At 40.8% G+C, this 17,975-nt stretch overlaps 1 protein-coding gene across 2 annotated transcripts in view; it reads left to right on the plus strand.

Annotated features, from left to right (window-relative positions):
* The first annotated feature begins 570 nt into the window (after positions 1 to 570).
* Positions 571 to 17,975, plus strand: part of CDC123 (cell division cycle 123) — a 161,242-nt gene continuing 143,837 nt past the window's right edge. For both annotated transcript variants that reach the window (XM_069228667.1, XM_069228668.1), the window contains exons 1-2: positions 571 to 864; positions 15,007 to 15,078. In XM_069228667.1, coding sequence (XP_069084768.1) covers positions 791 to 864; positions 15,007 to 15,078 — 146 coding nt within the window. In that variant the 5' untranslated portion in view covers positions 571 to 790. The remainder of the gene's footprint in view (positions 865 to 15,006; positions 15,079 to 17,975) is intronic.

A 17,975-nucleotide genomic window follows, 5' to 3' on the forward strand; every position in this document is an offset into this window, starting at 1 on the left:
ACTTATTTCTACACAGATTCAACATTCAGAATACTTGAATATTCATTAGTAAAAATTCAGTGTTAACACAAGTTGCAAGTAAATAGGCAAAAGGGTAAATGCCCCACCAGGAGCTGCATCCTACTGTTCAGCCTATTCTCACCAACTGATAGTCTCTGCACTCAAGCACTCATCAGTATTGCATTACATCACACACACTGGCTAAGTAGCAGGGAACTACATAACCATTGAGTGGGGGCATCACAACAACATCAGGTTACAACACAAAGGTCATCAGAATTTTGTAAATCTTCACTATCCTACTCCGAACTATGTAACGCTTGACAACTATGTAGTCTTATATATGTAACATAGACCAAAACATTTATACCATTCGAGTACCTCCTGTTATAGCCGTCGCCACGTAATTCACTTACCTGCGCTCTAGAGATAATTAGGCTTGCAGCGTGTGGCGCTACATAAACAAAACATGTGAGTGAACCATTCCATTCCAAGATGGCCGCCCTGTTCGATATGCCCGGGTTTGTCATCAGCTATCCCCTTGCTGCTCAGATCACTGTCCTCCGCATTCGTGGGCGTTCCGTGATTTCCAGTACATCAGTGCGTTTTTTTAGTGCACGACGTGATGTTTCTGCAAGAAGATAGTGAAACAGGCATTAGTGATTCCGATTGCCAAAGCGGGGACGTAAATACAGCTGAGTAAAGCAGGTCTAGAGGGGAGGTGTAGTGTCCATGGTGCACCGGGCGTACTTGAAGCGGTCGCTTCCGGTGCTATTTCAGCATTAGCAGCATGAAGAAGGAGCAAGTGTTACACTGCCAGTTCTCGGTGTGGTATCCACTGTTCCGGAAGCTCAGCATTCGCAGGTACCGGAGGCTTCTTAATACAGGATGCGTGCACCTGCTGTGCTGAGAATTGGACTGGCGCAGTTTCGGGATTGGGCATGGGATGGTGCCCTAAAGAGTAATACAGCTTAAACACTGTTTCTTGGGGGCAGAGCTGCCAGCGGGGCTCTCGCTTCCCTGCTACCCGTATTCTCTCCAATGAGTCTAGCCTGCGCCGGTGTACTCAACGAATTAATTCCATAGCTTTCTATCATGTATAAGTAGCTCACCCAGTTCAGCACTTTTCTGTGGATATTGGTACTTGTCCTAGTTTAGTAAAGGAAATAAAGAAATACAAATCTCAAAATACAAAGTAAAGGCACTGGGCTATGTAAGCTATTTATGTATCAGTTTGGGAAACTATTGAGCCCTGTCCATCACTGGGAAGACTAAAGTTGCCCAAGACTACGCTCCATTACTTGTCATCCAGCATCATGTGTCCCATCCAGTTCGTTCCATGCCTTCTCGGCTTTCCTCAGAATTTTTCAGCGTTCGTTGCAATTGATGTTCATAATCACTCTATTAGGGTACTCGCCCCATTCCTCTTTAATTATGTGTACACATTCTCACCGGGGTCCAGCCATGCACCGTGTTAACTCACCCTCGTCTCTGTAGTGCACACTTACCAATTTTCCGTGACCAAAAAGAGGTAGTCTTTTCCCAGTTCTAAGACCAATTAGTTTAATAATGAAATCACAAGAAATTACATCACACAGAGATAGAAATCGATTTACTTGCTACGAAACCCGGATCAGAGAAAAGGACAGTATGGCTCTGAGGCAAGATGACATCATATGCCATACACGTTGTTTGCTCTCTTAATAATGTTAAACATTTACAATAATCCTCGTTTAAAACTGCAGTGGCCTATTTTACAGAAACAACCAGTTAGCTAAATTTTGCAGAAATTTGGAAATACCATTTTTGATTTATTTTACTTTTTATAAATTACCTGTAGATTTCTCATGTCAATGTGTAATTGAGCTCAGACATGGCTGACAATTGGCGCTATTTTTTAAACCGACACGTGAAACTTGGTATTACGTTTTTAAACTGCATTTAGAGTATTAAATGAGATATGCTGAGTGTATTATTTTTTTGTTATCAAAGAAAGCTGCTGTTAATGTAGGCATGTGTTCTGCTGTTGCTCTTCATCCAGCTTTAAAGCATAAACGCTCTGCACAGTTGGACGTCATTAGAAGATAGAAGGGTAATGGTGTGAAGTACTCCATCAATTCCTCAGTTCAGACGTAATCTTCCATAGGGCCTCTTTCACACATAAAGGGAATCATACTGGTGTGAAGGTGGGTTTGAACACTTTATTAGATCCTCTTTCACACATAAAGGGGATCATACTGGTATAAAGGAGGGTATGAATGCTTTATGAGACCAGATGACACGCTTATAGTAGTTGTAAATGCAAACAGCTACATGCTTGGATGCAAGGTGACATCTTTCAGCCTCCTTCTGCCTTGGGTAAGTGAAACGGAGTCCCCGCTCTAAAATTAGTCCGGGGTGCTCTGTACACCCTGGCTTTATTAGTGGTCTCTAGTGACCACAATATCTCTTCTTTTGCATGCAAAAGGCTGAAGCATTTCTAAATATTCTGTGTTTTTCTTTTCTAGTGTCGTAGACACGTTAGCTGTGTTCCTGTGGTTAAGGGAACTACTTATTTTGATACATTCTTAGTTTGTTTAATATTTTATTTAAAAGTGTGCTATGTGTAATATTAACATTGCTTAGTTGTGTTGTGCACTCTAAGAGCATTGGGAAGGACAACCTCCTTTAAAGGTCCTACATTTAGCATCATGTATGATTGATCATGCTCAGTCACTCTTTCTCTTGGGGTCTCCAGGTCCCTCAGCACTTTTTCAGTCAATCAGTATTTGTATAGCACAGTACTGTCAGCCCTAGGGGTATCTGGGCGCTGTGGGTGTGAGATCTGTGTCGAAGAGCCAGGTCTTTAGTTTCTTCCTGAAATCCGCCAGAGATGGTGCTGTTTGAAGATGGAGTGGTAGGTCGTTCCAGGTCTTGGTCGGCAATGTCTGTGAAGGAGCGACCTCTGCTGCGGGTGTGAAGGATGCAGATGCGACAAATGTGGAGGGTGTGTGTGCATGGAATAGTGAGGCAGAGCACAGGTATCTTGCGGGTAGGTGGAAGTTCAGTCGATTGATTGATTGATTGATTGATGTAGGCGTTCCTTGATCTTGCAGAGCTGTGTAGGTGTTGGTGAGGATTTTGAACACTTAAAGAAAGAAGGGGGATTTGGAGGATTGATGGTCCAGTGTATGCCCTCCTGTGGATACTACTATATAATGAAATACACTGTTCCAAAAAGAAAGACAGGGTGAACACTATGGAGTCCTAATTGTTAGGAGCAAGAGTCCTCACACACCCTATTGGGTGTTATGCTTCATCATCGGACGTGCTCCTCGTCAGACCGGCGCTGCAATGTCTGACGGGCACCCCCCCATAGGGGGGTTCTTTGCCGGAGATCTTTTCTCGATGATGCCACAAACCCCAAAAGTGAGTAAGGAGAAAAAGCGGAGAGAACAACAGAAAAACTAAAATTAGCTCAAGACCCTCTGAATACTAAATTTATTTGTCTGTGTAGGGTGATGGCCAAGATTAAAAACGGAACAAGGGAGTGGAATAGAGATAATGCTCAACCACTCTGTATCAGCTTGTTAAGGAAGGGAGGAGGCCAGGAACTACCAGACCTACCTCAAAATGAGGTCGACATGTTTCGCGTCTCTGTGGTCCAAAAAGGATCCTATGACGCTTCTTCAGGACCTAGTGCATCTTAAACCTCTCCTACTATAAACTAAATAGACTCCTGCAATCTGTAACTGTCCGAAAAAAAAGTATACCAGTCACTTACACAAGTCCAATCTGACCCGAACTTGCTGTTCCTATTAGTCACCCTGAGGATGTAAAAAACAGTTAACAACATGTAGCTTAATTTCCAGATAATCATTGTCAGGATAAATACAAAATGACGTCAATAAAACAAGAAACAAGTGACAAACCGTGCACCACAAAGTGATGGTGTTGGAGATGGCAAACCCATGCAAATTAAATAAAGATGGGCTAACCCTCCCAAGTAGGGACAGGGCTTCATGGGACCACACAGGCCAATAGCCAGGCTTGCAAAAACTCTAATCGTCATAAAAAGACACAAAAGCAAGAAAACACACACCTCCATTACAGTATAGATAGAGACTAAATCCATCAAATGACATAGTGTGTTTAACTTGTACAATAATTATATGCAAAATTTCATTCATATGAGAGCACATATATCACCCACTCGTATGATGTTACTTGAGCTGGTCTCAATTAAAAGAAAAGACAGGCAGTGAAAGTGACATGTTCGCAATACGGACATTCTGCCGAGAGCAAAAAGAAATGTGTCAAAAATAAGTGGAGGGTTCTCTGATTCAGTAACCAGACCCGGGAATACACCCACAGGGGAACACTGGCTCGGAATACGAACCCTCGTAGCTTCCCCTTCCATTAAGGTAATAGCACACTCGGAGACAACGTGCTCTGATGACGACTCCCGAACTGAGGGGGCCGCCACACCGTTTCCCATCCATAAATGAAAAAACGAGCGAACGAACGTCCGGGGCACTTTCTTGTCCTGGATTTATGCGGGTCACCTACCCCTGCCCGCGCTCCCGAATGATAGAGGGAGCCGCAGGCCGAGGGGCATAAGTAGTCCGTAGCCCGGAAACGGGAGCGTAATGCTGACGCTCTCGTTGCCAGGCAACGCGGCTTAGCGCGTTCAGGCAACTCGTCTGTCATGATGGTCAAAATAAAAGGACAGCAGTCCCGGCTCGTATTAGTCAGAGCCTACAGGCGGCGGCCATACCAGAACATGTGTAGTAACATTAAAAGCTGCCACGCAAATCAGCAGAAATATCACTCTAGGGACTACGCTAAATTGCTAATTCATTTAAAAAGCCGGCACAAAAGCAGTAGATGTCTATTATCCAAAATACTGTCAGTTGGAACTAGAAAGACTAGTTAACTAACAAAGTGATTTTCAATAATGTATGTAAGAGGTGCAGGCTCGAGTTATATAAAGGCCATACTCTGGAGGCAGATGAATTCCAACAAGTGTAAAGTAAACAATATAGGTTAATGTTCCTACAATACAATGGTGCTTCAATGTGAAAAATTAATCCAAGGAATATCATCATTTAACCCTTGGAGATGTGTGTTAAGTTTATACACCCAACGTTGCTCCAATTCAAAGAGAAGTCTCGTCCCCTTCTGAGCGCAAGTCTGCAGTACGACCCACCACATGTCATCTGGACTGTGGTTTGTTTCTATGTAGTGAACACTTAATTTAGTCGTGGTTTGACCGCAACAAATATTGCTACGGTGTTCATTAATCCTCAATTTCACTGCTCTAGTAGTCATTCCTACATAACGTAGATTGCAAGGGCAGGTGATCAAATAAACACAGTTGCGGGTATTGCAATTGGTATGTTTCAACAACCGCCACTTCCCTATTGGTTCTAATTCAAGGGACTCTACGCGTTTAGTGAGTGAACATACATTGCAGTTACCACATGGAAAATGACCTATGACTGGTGGGAGATCCCAGAGAGACCTTTGTCTGGTAGAGACAATACGGTGTCTGGGCTGAGTATGGACCAACATGTCCTTGATATTGGTGGTTCTTTTAAAAGCGAACAACGGTTTAGGAATATTCTCTCCTCCGCAACAGAGGATATCCCATCTCTTGTTGATTACTTTCTTGATAGTATTGGACAGTGGCGTAAATGTAGACACACAAGTCAATTTGATTTCTGAAGGTCTAGGGGTCATCTGAAGTAATGAGTCCCTATCACTATACCTTGCTCGTTTATAGGCAGTATTGACCACTCTGTAGGGATAGTGCCGATCACCTAATTTACTCCGCAAGTCTGAAGCTTGCGTGTCAAATGAATGCATATTACTGCAATTACGACGAAGACGCAGAAACTGGCCATAAGGCAAATTATCTCTGAGCGCTTTAGGATGATGGCTCTCATACAACAACAAACTATTGCGATCTGTCGTTTTTTGATATGTACATGTCGTAAGTTTGCCACCATCAATGCTAACACCAAATCCAGGAATGGAATATTGGTGGTTGCGACCGAAGAGGTGAATTTCAAAAAAGGATCCAAACCATTGACCCATGTTGTAAACACGTCTACCTCGGTGATAGGACCCTGCCAGACAACCAAAATGTCGTCTATATACCGATGCCATAATTTGATATTGTCAAAGAAAGGATTGGAATTTTATTGCCACACAAATTGAAAGGAAAAAAAATGAGCGCAATTGTGCTATGTAAAACCCAGAGCGATCGCGCTGCTTGGAAAATAAAAAGATAAAGTAGTGTATAAACCAGGCTGAAAATATCGAGGCTCGTAACTTTTCAGTAGTTGGCTGGTGCGCTCGAGTAGGGTTAAACACCGGAAAAAGCACGACGTATGCATGCCATTCACTAATGAAAGCAAGCAGATTTTAAAAGGCAAGCCCACAAACCAATAAAAGTGACAGGCGTGACATGGGTGTGGTTACAAGCCCAAAGAGAGATTTCAACAGGGACGTAGCGCTTGTGCGCTTGACCCTAAAAAGGCTCAGAATGGCTGAATGGCCCATTCAAGACCTAATGCGACGTGCATCACTGTAGGTACAGGTCAGGATCATCTCTGAAAGATTGATTTTGATGCTGTCATTCAAAGGCTGGAATTATCCTGAAAGTCAGTAAGAAGTGAGTAATAATCAATCACACATCAAGATCAACAGTAAAAGGGCAGTAGGGTTGGTTAATTTTTTTTCAGTTCCATGACTGTTTTATATTGAAAGGCTGATAGGGTATTTTCGGAATTTAGTTACCCATCAGACTGGTGACAGGAGTAACAGTGCTTTGTGCGGTTAAGTTACATGTCCGAATCCCTCCAAAATGCTAACTGGTCAGCATCAGAATCAACTATATGTCCGTCTCAAATTGAAAAGGTAGGATAGTATGTCATGTAACCAACTATCTCCCACCATTGTTGCATTGCATGATGAAAATTAAGTATGCAGTAATTTTGACAAATGTTAAAAATCTGTACAGTAAATATTCTGCTCCTAAGTTATAAGATAGTGTATATAGCAGCCATAGTTTGAGAATACAAAGCTGAGCAGGTATCTCAACCTTCACTTGTGGGTCTAGTGGCAGTTTGTTGATTGTTCAGCCTATTTCTATTTTATAATCCTATAAAGCGCATGACTACCCTGAGAGGGTTTCCCAGTGTTGGGCAGACCTAGGCAGACCATCCAGGGCCAAAGTGTGCTTAAAAGAGCCAGGATTTGAGTATGTTCCTGAAGCTTTCTTCATGGGGCAACTCCATAACTGCATAGTTTTTAGATCTAAGTATTTGAACGAATGTCTGACCGATCTGGCCCTGTTGTAGCTAGGAACCTGTGCCATCAGGAGGTTGGAAGACCAAAGCAACATGGTAGGACAGTAGAGGCTGATTAAGCATCTAAGATACATAGGACCTGAGTTTGACAGGGCTCTGTACGTAAGCAGAGCACTTTGAACTGAAAGTGCTTTGCAACTGAGAGCCAGTTGAGGTTCTGTAACACATCTAAGATATGAGCTTGCCCAGGGAGGTGTCCAGGGGTGTGTGCTGCTGTGTTCTGAATAATCTGAAGTCTATAACGGAGGGACTTATTGGCTCCACGATACAGCACATTGCAGTAGTCCTGGCATGGCATGATTAAGACCTGAACTATTATTTTACGCATGACCACAAGTTATGTGTGGAATCCTTGAATTAATCTCTGCCATTGATAATTAATCTGGGCCACATTCCAGTTCATCATGTCTGCTCTCTCTGCCACTCCAGAAACAGACAATGTTATGCAAATCAGCCTTGTTCCTGCCAAGGGTAGGATTAGTATGCCCCAAAATCCAAAGTAACACCTGTTCTGAACAGAAACAAATAACCCCAACCAATTTCATCCTTGGTGAATATCATCAGCAAATTGGAGCTTGAATCCTGTGACACATTGAGCATGGGAACCATGTCTGGACAAACTTGCATACAATGAAAAATGAAAGTGATTGGTGACATGCTTGAATTAACCTCAGTGTCAGGATTGCATATTTTAAGTGCCGGCCGTCTTACATTCCTTGAGCGAAACTATGAAGAAGGAATAGGAAAAGTAGAAACAGCAACTCCACTAGTGTTCCTTAATCCTCAAAAGCAAGCTCACCACCTATTGAAGAACATAGCACGCTTAATATAACTGACTAGATTGTATATTAAACAATCACAAATAGTGCACGTGAACATGTGTATTCCCCCTGTACCCTTAGCAGGAGTATGGTGGACCTAAATGAGAAGAGGAATGATGGTGCACAGGGCTCCATGTAGTGGAATAACTAGAAGAAGGTTGAATGAGTCAGGAGGTAAGTTGAGACACAACCAAACGGAGCATCCAAAAAATAACAAACTGAGAGAATCCTGCTTCAAAGTTTTGTGATAATGAATGAGCCCAACAAAATGCATGGTTGCGACGCAAAGACAATCTGGTTTGACCCAGAAGGAATACACCATAGCCATTTTGGTAGGAAAACCCATTATCCAAATCTCCTGAGCAATCAAGATGGAACAGGAAAGACGCCAACTAGTGTTATAGGTATTCTGTCGGTGCAGTTTCCAGCGTGAGGCTGAATTTGATATTCTCCAGGTCTGTGAGTAGTACCATGTATAATTCAGCCTTAGATGTTTCCTTCTGATGACCGATTTCATGAATTCTTTCAGTAGTGAGGGTGAACTCAAAGAGGGTAATTACAATCAGAATTATTATCCAAAAGGCTTCTTGCGGCTTGGTAGGGAATCATTGATCAAAGGAACCTGCAGGTCGTGAGAACACAAAAGATGCAGATACACAAGGGATTGCCTCGTCCTTATGCTTTCCATTCAGGAAGGTATTGCAATTGATCTCTCAGTATCCTAGAGTCAACAATCATCTCTGCTTCATACTCCGGTTCTTCGCTGTCCTACAGGAAGTTGAGGAGGTAAAGTACGTAAAGGTAATTTGGATAAAGGTGTCAGCAGGGAGACTTGAAGCACAGGATATATGTCCAAGCTAGCAGCTAGGTGTAATCGTATAGCTACAGGATTGACCAAATTTGAGATAACAAGTAGAACAACAAATCGCTGCTTGAAATTACCAGAGTAAGCAGAAAGGTCCAAGAAGTGCGTGGCTCACCTCATAGCGGGGTACAGGAACGCTACGGGAGTCTGCAAAGTTCTTATACTCAGCCTCAACCATTTGTAGGTGTTGCACAATCGTCTTGTGTATCTGTCTTAATTGTAGTTGGGCTTTAGTTGAGGGAATGCAAATCAAGGCAACTTTAGTCAAAGCATTCGCACATGAAATCCATACGTGCAATAAAATGATGACGTCTATTGGTATTCCATACATACCATTGGGAATGTATAATGTGTCTTACTTTTTGATCTAAGTTATCGTGCTGTGTGATTCATACTAAGTGGTCATTCTGTTCTTTCTTGCAATTGTTGAACATAGCATCTCTATTTTAATACTTGGCTCTCTTGAATGAATTGCTGACCAGTCATTAAGAATATCCTATCTTTATCAACTTTTGTTTTAATAACTAAGCATTTTGTGCGGAGAGCTGAATGTTGGACCTGTTCCTTCTGATACAAAGACATTGGGTAAAAGGAATACCTTGCTTTTAGCAGCTAGGATGGAAATTCTTGTAGTGAAGCTGGGAGTTGTGATCACGATGCTGTATCCAAAACTTTAAAAAGCCTCAACTTTCTCCATACTAATAGTAGGCGAGAATTTCAAATTATCATCACACTGGTTAATCTACAAGAAAAACTCTAGAAGCTGTTCTTCTTGGCTTTGCCAAACAAAAAATATATCATTGATCAATCGCCACCAGTGTTTTATTTTTTCTAAAAATGAGGCAATCTCACTGTATATGTATTTTTCTTCATAGAGACCCATATAAATACTAGCTACACTGTGGGTGCAGACCACTTCCATACTGATCCTTTTCACCTGTTTATACCGTTAATTATCAAATTCAAAGAAATTCTCTCCCAATACAATTTCAAGACATTTTGGAATAAATGCATTGGGACCATCTTGACATTGTTGTTCCAATAAGTTCAAAAGCCTCCCTTTGATTAACATTAGTACAAAGGGCCTCAATATATCTCTATCCTGATGAAACTTAGGCCCTCATTATAAACTTGGCAGTGTGGGCCGCCATGCCGGCGGTGGCGGGAAATCCCACCATTCGGCATGGCAGCCCACACCGCCACATAATGAAGCCATGGCCCCTCACCCACCGCCAGGCTGCCTCCGACAGGCAGCCGGTGGTGGATGGCATCATTATCCGACAGGGCAGCGCTGCTGCCCCTCAGATAATGATCCCAATTCCCCCAGCCTTTCCCTGGCGGGGAAACCCGCCAGGGAAAAGCAGGCGGAAGGGGTGCACAGGTCACTGCTGCACGACGGGTGCAGCTGCACCGGCTGCACAGAGGCATTGACGGCGGCTCCATGTGGAGCCGCTGGCAATGTCCCGGCCAGGCATTCTGCTGGGCAGGCGGGCAGAAACAATGTTTCCGCCGGCCGGCCCAGCAGAATGTTTGTAATACGGTCGGAGGGATTCAAGGGGGGCTGGCGGTCGATAGAAAGACTGCCAGCCTGAACACTGCAGTGAAAACCGCCGTGTTCATAATGAGGGCCTTAGTCTCTTCAGGTCTTGTGATAATATGCCCAGTGTCTTTAGCATTCAATTGAGGCAAAACTACTAACCAAAGGCTCTGAAAATTAGTCAATATATTTAGATAGCAGTTCACTGGCTGCTCCAGTAGTTAATACAATGGCGCGAAGTGGGGGATTCTCAACATCCTTAAGAGTTTTGGGCACTCCATACATTACTAGTATGCAAGTATTAGACTGGTTCAAATACTCAAACTCCCATTTGCTGATGATGCTGGCTTTTTAGGCCTCTTCACCTATTATCCTGGATTTTATTACTCACTCCCTTTTCTGGATCACATTTAATCTTTTGATAATGTTCTGGTATAGCAAAAATAGCCTCCATCTTTTGTTTGTACTGGTAAGTGTCCTAAAGCACAATCCCTCGTTCTTTGTTACATGTTTAACTCTAATCTGCTTATTGTGTTGATGTTTTTTCAAGGCCAAAAAATATCGTATGAGGTTTTTCACAGTATACTTAGTAAATGTCTGTAGTTCTGATAAATAAGACAGATTTTTCAAATATTTCAACTTCCAGCCCTAGTTTGTTCAGACTGGGAATAAATATAGATGGCAATCTCAATCCTGATTTGTTGTTCTTAACAATAGTGTCATTACCCTAAAAGACTTTTTTTTTAGCCATATCCTGCAAAAAAGGCATGGAAATTCCCTGACCACTTCGAACTTGTCCACTTGTGTGCTAGGTACAAATGCTAGGCCTTTAGAAAGTAATCTTTCAGTATATTCATCTATTTCCATAATGGAAGGATTACATATGGGGATGCTGTCTGTTTCCTCCAGTAGTACATCTTGTTTAACTTTGAAATCTTCCCCTGAAATCTCCCTTCTGGGTTCTAAAAAACGTTTTCTGGGGTTTTGCCCATTGTAGTGCACACCATATTAATCAAACTGCTTTGAGCTTCTGATTCGGATGATTCTGAAAATATTCTTACTTTCCTGTTGCTCCAGCCTTGATTTACTGATTCCCCTTTGCGTTATTCCACTCACCAGCTCTCGCCCGCTTGACCCCTGGGGCACCCTATATAATATTGGCAGCCATGAGGACTAGAGTGTTCCCATCTGGACGAATAAGGCAAACCAGAGAAGTTTGATGGGTGGCCACTACAGATTGTTTAGTCCCAGCGTACATCTATTTGAGACTGCAGTGTGAAAGTGCAGCCGTTATACATGCCTGTGGCAAAGATTGACTTCTCAGAAGACTTATCAAGGTCTACTACCTGTTATAATTTATATTGCACCTGTTACAATTTTTTCAGTCATTGGCAGTTTTATCTTTGCTGTCTTGCACAGTTCCTGTAAGGGACATTGTTATCAGATCCTACATGGATCTTTACATTAATTTGGGGATCACCTGTGGAAGGCATTATTAGGACAATAAGCAATGGACTTTAAACTATTCTGATTTGAAACTTGGATTGATGTTCTTTATGGACTCATGGTCGATATCCGGTTCACATAATGACTCGTGTTTGATACTGTTTGGTTCGTGTGGAGCCTTGTAGAAGTCCCTGGGTAGGGACGAAACACGTGTTGGCTGAACTCTTCATTTGACCAAGTTCATCAGTGCATTCAAAAGTTTATGGATCAATCAAATTATTCGGATTTGTGCTTTGGGAAGTCAAGTAAAGGATGTTCTTCTGACTTAATTTTTCAACTATTTGATTCATATGCATTTTATAGTGATTGTGTTGCTACATGTTCCTGGACCATTATATATGAATTATACTTGATTACAGTTAGGAGTGCTCCGCTAGTTTCTGCATTAATTGGTCTTGGCAGGGTTCTCTCTGTTCAAAACATACACATCTGGGCAACAGGTGTGTTGTAGCTTATTGTGCACCATTGCTACAGTAATATTGGTATGAAGCGAGATGTGCAGCAAATAGACCATTGTTGCCATGTTTGAAGCTTAGCTTTCTTCACGTATCTGTTAGTCCCTCTGCTCCAGTCGTCAGAAGGTTTGTTGAAGAAAACTTCAACCCTTTCCTTTATGTTGAATCTGCAAAACGTTGATTAATGTGAAGTGATTACAAAAATGGGCAGGGGTACAGAAATGAGTGCACAGAAGTTTCAAAGGGATAATGAAAGTTGGACCCACACCTGGTTATAACTAACAGTATTTTGTTATCAGTGCTGGAAATGGAAGAACTGTATACTGGAAGCTCACAATCGCAGAGAGGCAATGCTGAAAATGTGCTAATTTACAAGGGGCATGGTCATTTGCAGGGTGGAGGGAGTTTGTTTTTTTAATACTATGAAAAGATATGATAGGGCCAGCAACAAATTCTAGGCATGCTTCAAATTTTCCTCATTTTTTTAGCTGCATTAATAGTTTCTTCTTGTCGCTTGTAAGCAGGTTAATGAAAAACATTTCTTTTTAGTGCTTCCCAGAATCATTGTTTTTTTTCCTTCTTTTTCTTCATAGCCAATACAATGTAATGGCTTTAGTATGTCAAAGTTTTAACTAAAAAGTTAAAATGGTTGAGACAACAGATAGTGGCCTTGTGAGTTCCACAGGATGGCGGCCTTAGTACAATATAGATGACCGTCATACTACAAAATTCAAAGTCAAAACTCTAAAGGTTTATTCAAACTTAAGAGTCTTTACAGAAGTCAAACATAGTTAGTTTCAAATTTTCAAATCCTTTTCAACAATGCATCAAAGCCAATTGCAAGGGGTCATAACACAAAGGTCCCCTCCAAAGCAAGTAAATAGCCAGAACCAAAATACAATTCAGCAAAGAACTAGCATAGATCTGCTCGGTTCAAGGAAAGTCTTAAGTATACATCAGTAGCAGAATGACTTAGAGACTGCTTGATTCACGAGGTAAGAAAAAGTTGTAAGTATAAATGAAATAGACATACTAACATGGAATCTTCACAGTTCAAAAAGTGAGAAAAGTATGCCACACATTGCGAAAATGGCACCTGGCACACTCACAACATGGGGCAGATGTACACATTTTAATAATTGCAAATCTTTGTGAATCACAATTAGGAAATCACAATTCCTAATGAGTGAAACCCATTGACTTACATTTAGTGATTCCTAATGGGATCACAATCGAACATGAGGTAGGTGGCAATTTGCGACCCATTAGGAATCACTGTCATCACGTGGATGGTTGCCTACGGGGGTCAGCAGACCAACATGTCGTTGATTGCTTTTTAATATAGCCAATTATTATTTTTTTTTTTTAAATGCAACACCTTTTCCTCAAAGGAAAACAGGATGCCTTTAAAGAGTAAAAAAATAAACTTTGAAGTTTCTTTTTTTTTTTTTTAAAGAGAATGGCAGTGGTCCTTTGATTCAACATTCACAAAGGGGAAGGGGTCCCTTTGAGACTCTTTCCCCTTTGTGAATGGTTACCACCACTGTTGAGGTGTCTGTTAAAAATGAATGTTTTGTGACCGTTATTTGGTCGTAAAACGTTCATACATGCCACTGCGATTTGGTATTGGGAAGGGACGCCCTAAACGGCCCCTTTCCAAATACCGAATTGCTGAACACAAACTGTGATTCAGTAACATTTTACCCAGTCGCAATTTGTGCTCTGTACATATGGAAAAGGATTTTGCAGTCATTAACTGTCAGACCTCAAAAATGCCTTTGCATATATGGCTTTAAGTGTGAAGTGAGATCATAGGACTATCAACAAATAGTCATTCGTATAAAGATATACAAAGAAGCATTTAGGAACAGTTGCACAGTTATTTATATGAAATAAAAAATAATGTGACATTTGTACAAAAAGTGAAAACAATACACCCTGCACTGCTTAGAGAAGATCCAGACAATGGACCTTAACTATGATGCAGATAGAGGAATACTTACTGTATGGCTTCATTCTTGAGGAACACAAATTGATACATTTCAGCTTAGCAAAGTAAACACCACCACAGTATGAACACTATTTCACTTTTTTCTGCAAAGGAAAAACACAAGAAAGAAAACACACACAAAGGAAAGCACTTTCACACAAAATAATGAATTGTTAGTTCATCGTCAGCAATTTTAAAATAAATCTCAGTGAGAACAGGCTGAGACCTACTCATGCCAACCTGAGGTCTAGTTAACTTAATTATGACCTACTGATGTTAACCTGAACAAACCAAACTAAATATTATTTATAAATCATCAAAGCGCTCTAACAACTGCAACATGCATTATAAGCTGACCTGTTATTTTCAGTATATTTCCTTGCATTAAATTAATAAACTGTATCCTTTCTAACCTGAAAAACAATAAACTGTATGTTCGCCCTCTAACGTCTTTTTCTACATTTTTCTTTTGTACAGTGTTATCCTCCCACTACCAGAGAATGTGAGAGATTACTTACTGGATGACGGTACTTTGGTTGTTTCTGGAAGGTAAATTATTTTATTATTAAAATAGGGCAGTTCTTACCTAATTATGTCTTTGCTTCTTGTACTCCACACATCCTCCTTCTAAATGCTCAATATTCAGTGCTGGAAAATTAATTGATAGAAATACTTGTTGTCCCATCCAGGTTGCTGAGTTGCAGCAACTCTTTCAGCAATAGGAAAGTGGTTGATAAGTACAATAGCTCTTGTGCAGATTTTGTTGGTCTCATACTTCTTACCCATGTATACATGTGTCTTATCACTCCAGAGTCCTTTGGGCTTGTTGTGTGCCTTTTTCTTCTGTGTAACCTAATGAGACCCCCACAATTGTTTTGGGCCAGCCTAGATACATTGACATGTTGTCAAGTGTAGCTTCATAATACCTTAAAAAATAAAATAAAGACCCCCTGGGCTAAGCAGATACAGTTCCATGTCTTACAACGGGAATGTGGGTTAATGATGAACATTTCATTGATTAGAAATGGAGAATAGCCCTATCCAAATGGGTTTTCAGGTTTCATGTTACCAAAGATATAATAGGCAGTTGTGATCTATCCATACATTGTCCAGTTTAGATGTTCTGTTCTTAAAATTGCCCCCTAGGTAAGATAAATTGAGACATCCTACGCTACTTACAGTGGCAATGTTAGAGATCGAACATGTTTTTTTCATTTGTATATATTTTTTTTTATCAACCACTATCCAAAGAGTCCCTAGAGCTATTATTAGTGGCTGCTGTGGGATATATGTTGTATATGTAAACCATGACTGTTTGTGTGACGAATTGTAGCATGAAATGGTGATCAGTGTGTATATAAAGGCTGCGAAAAGGGGGTGTAGCCAATATTTACACTTACTAGTATAAAAGGAGCAGAACTATTTCATGACTTGCGCCATCACATTTACACATTAATGCTTGCCCAACAAAGCTACCTGACCAGGAGTGATAATGTTCTCAGCCTATGCCTCCTCAATGGTACTCTTATGTTTACAAACCACCTAAGATAAAAAGCTGGTCTGTCTATTATGTATACTTTCTTCAGGTTGACCTTTTAAGTACTCACACTTGGTGCACCAGCTTATTCATAGCATTAGTGCAACTATGCCATACATGTTTTATAAGTAATTGAGTAAAAAAAAAAAAAAGACATGCATGCTCTTGGACACAAAGCAAGCAGTTTCCGCAAAAATACATTTTGAAAACGTCAGTTTTGCAACACCCCAGATTTTAGCCCTTTGCAACACACTTTATGTTGCATTCACTCAGTACATCTCCAAATGGGCCAAACCCAGTAATTGGCAGTCTTCCTGGAAAACCTAGCCATGATATGTGGACTTGGGAAATGTCCTATTGTTTTGGGGAATCTCCAGATTTACTTGATTAATGACACATTTCACCTGCAGCTGGTATTTATAACCTAGAACAATGACTTAATTATTAGCAGCATTAGTGGAGAGCTTTTAAGTTGCTCAATCCCCCACAAAGTCTTGTGCGAGAATAGTATGGTATCTTCCACAGACAGGAGTATTGGAAGAGGCTGATGGGGAACCCGGCCCATGTCTGCTTTACAGTACTTGGAAAAACAAAGAGATTGGTTAGAAATAAATTAAGAACAAGTAGGGCCAAAATGTAGCCCCATCTAACTCTTTGGAGCACTGGGAAGATTTGCTACTTCAGGCCAAAGTGAACCTGTGCATAATTTCTCTGATGAAAGTTTTCAATGAGGTTCACCACAGTGATCTCCATGGCACTTTATAAGAATGCCAAAAGAGTTCTACCATGCTGACCGAAGATTAACAAAACCTAGAAATTGTTTTTACCTCCTTATGGCAACATCAAAACTACAAACATGCCTTGTTTGTGATTCTTGTCTAAATATTTAAGGAAAAGTCTACTGCAGTGAAGAAATTGATAAAAAAACTATTGCTTTCAATATACATTGCATCTGTAAGATAAATAACTTAATGTATGTTGAAGCAGTATTCTTTTGCAATGTAAATGGTCCCCCATGATTTGCAACACTTGTAATCCTTGGGGGGAGGGGAATGATGCACCAAATAAACAACAGCATGAGGTGTTCTTAAAGTATTCTTAAAGTGAGGAATCTGCAGTTAGAAGTGAAGTAGCCATCAAAAGAATAAGTTACTTACCTTTTGCTAATGCCCTTCTGGTGAATACTCTAACTTCAGGTTCCTCACCGACTATCCCACCTTCCCGTTCTACTGCATAGAGTCTTTGCTTCTTGCTAAAATGGTTCCAGTTTAGAGGTCTGAATGCTGCCAACCTGATCAGCCACTGGATCGGGGTCCGATGGCGTGGAAAAGTTTCAGAAAGAAAATGTCAGTGTGCAGGGGTGGTGATTATATGTGACTCTGGCATTACATCTGGGTGAGACAGAGTCTACTTGGAGCCGCAAGATGCCACCTAACAGCGTGAATGTGAAATTACTGAAACAGTTCTCCAGATCCAGTCTTGCACCTGGAGGCATTCACAAGGTAGAGTATCCTCCAGAAGTAGTGTTTTTACCAAAGGTGAGTAACTTGTTCTTTTAGTATTATATCTTATCTTGGCAGACTATTCCATTAGGCGTATTTTGAAACTGACATCCTTATAAACTACATGTGTGTTGTTATGTAAGTAAAATAAAGTGTAGTACAAGTCGGACAAAAGTGTATTTCTTTGGGTTGTATGGTTTATAAAGCATAGATTTTCAAATGAAATAAACAACACACATACTAATAGTAATTTGCTTATTACGAAAATGTGACATTGTTCCCTTCAATTATTTTTTAAAATATTCATTGTTTCCCTTTATTGTTGCAATTTTTCATGTGATGCTTTTGCTTATTACGAAAATGTGACATTGTTCCCTTCAATTATTTTTTCAAATATTCATTGTTTC

The sequence above is a fragment of the Pleurodeles waltl genome, chromosome 4_1, assembly GCF_031143425.1.
Source record: "Pleurodeles waltl isolate 20211129_DDA chromosome 4_1, aPleWal1.hap1.20221129, whole genome shotgun sequence".
Taxonomy (NCBI): domain Eukaryota; kingdom Metazoa; phylum Chordata; class Amphibia; order Caudata; family Salamandridae; genus Pleurodeles; species Pleurodeles waltl.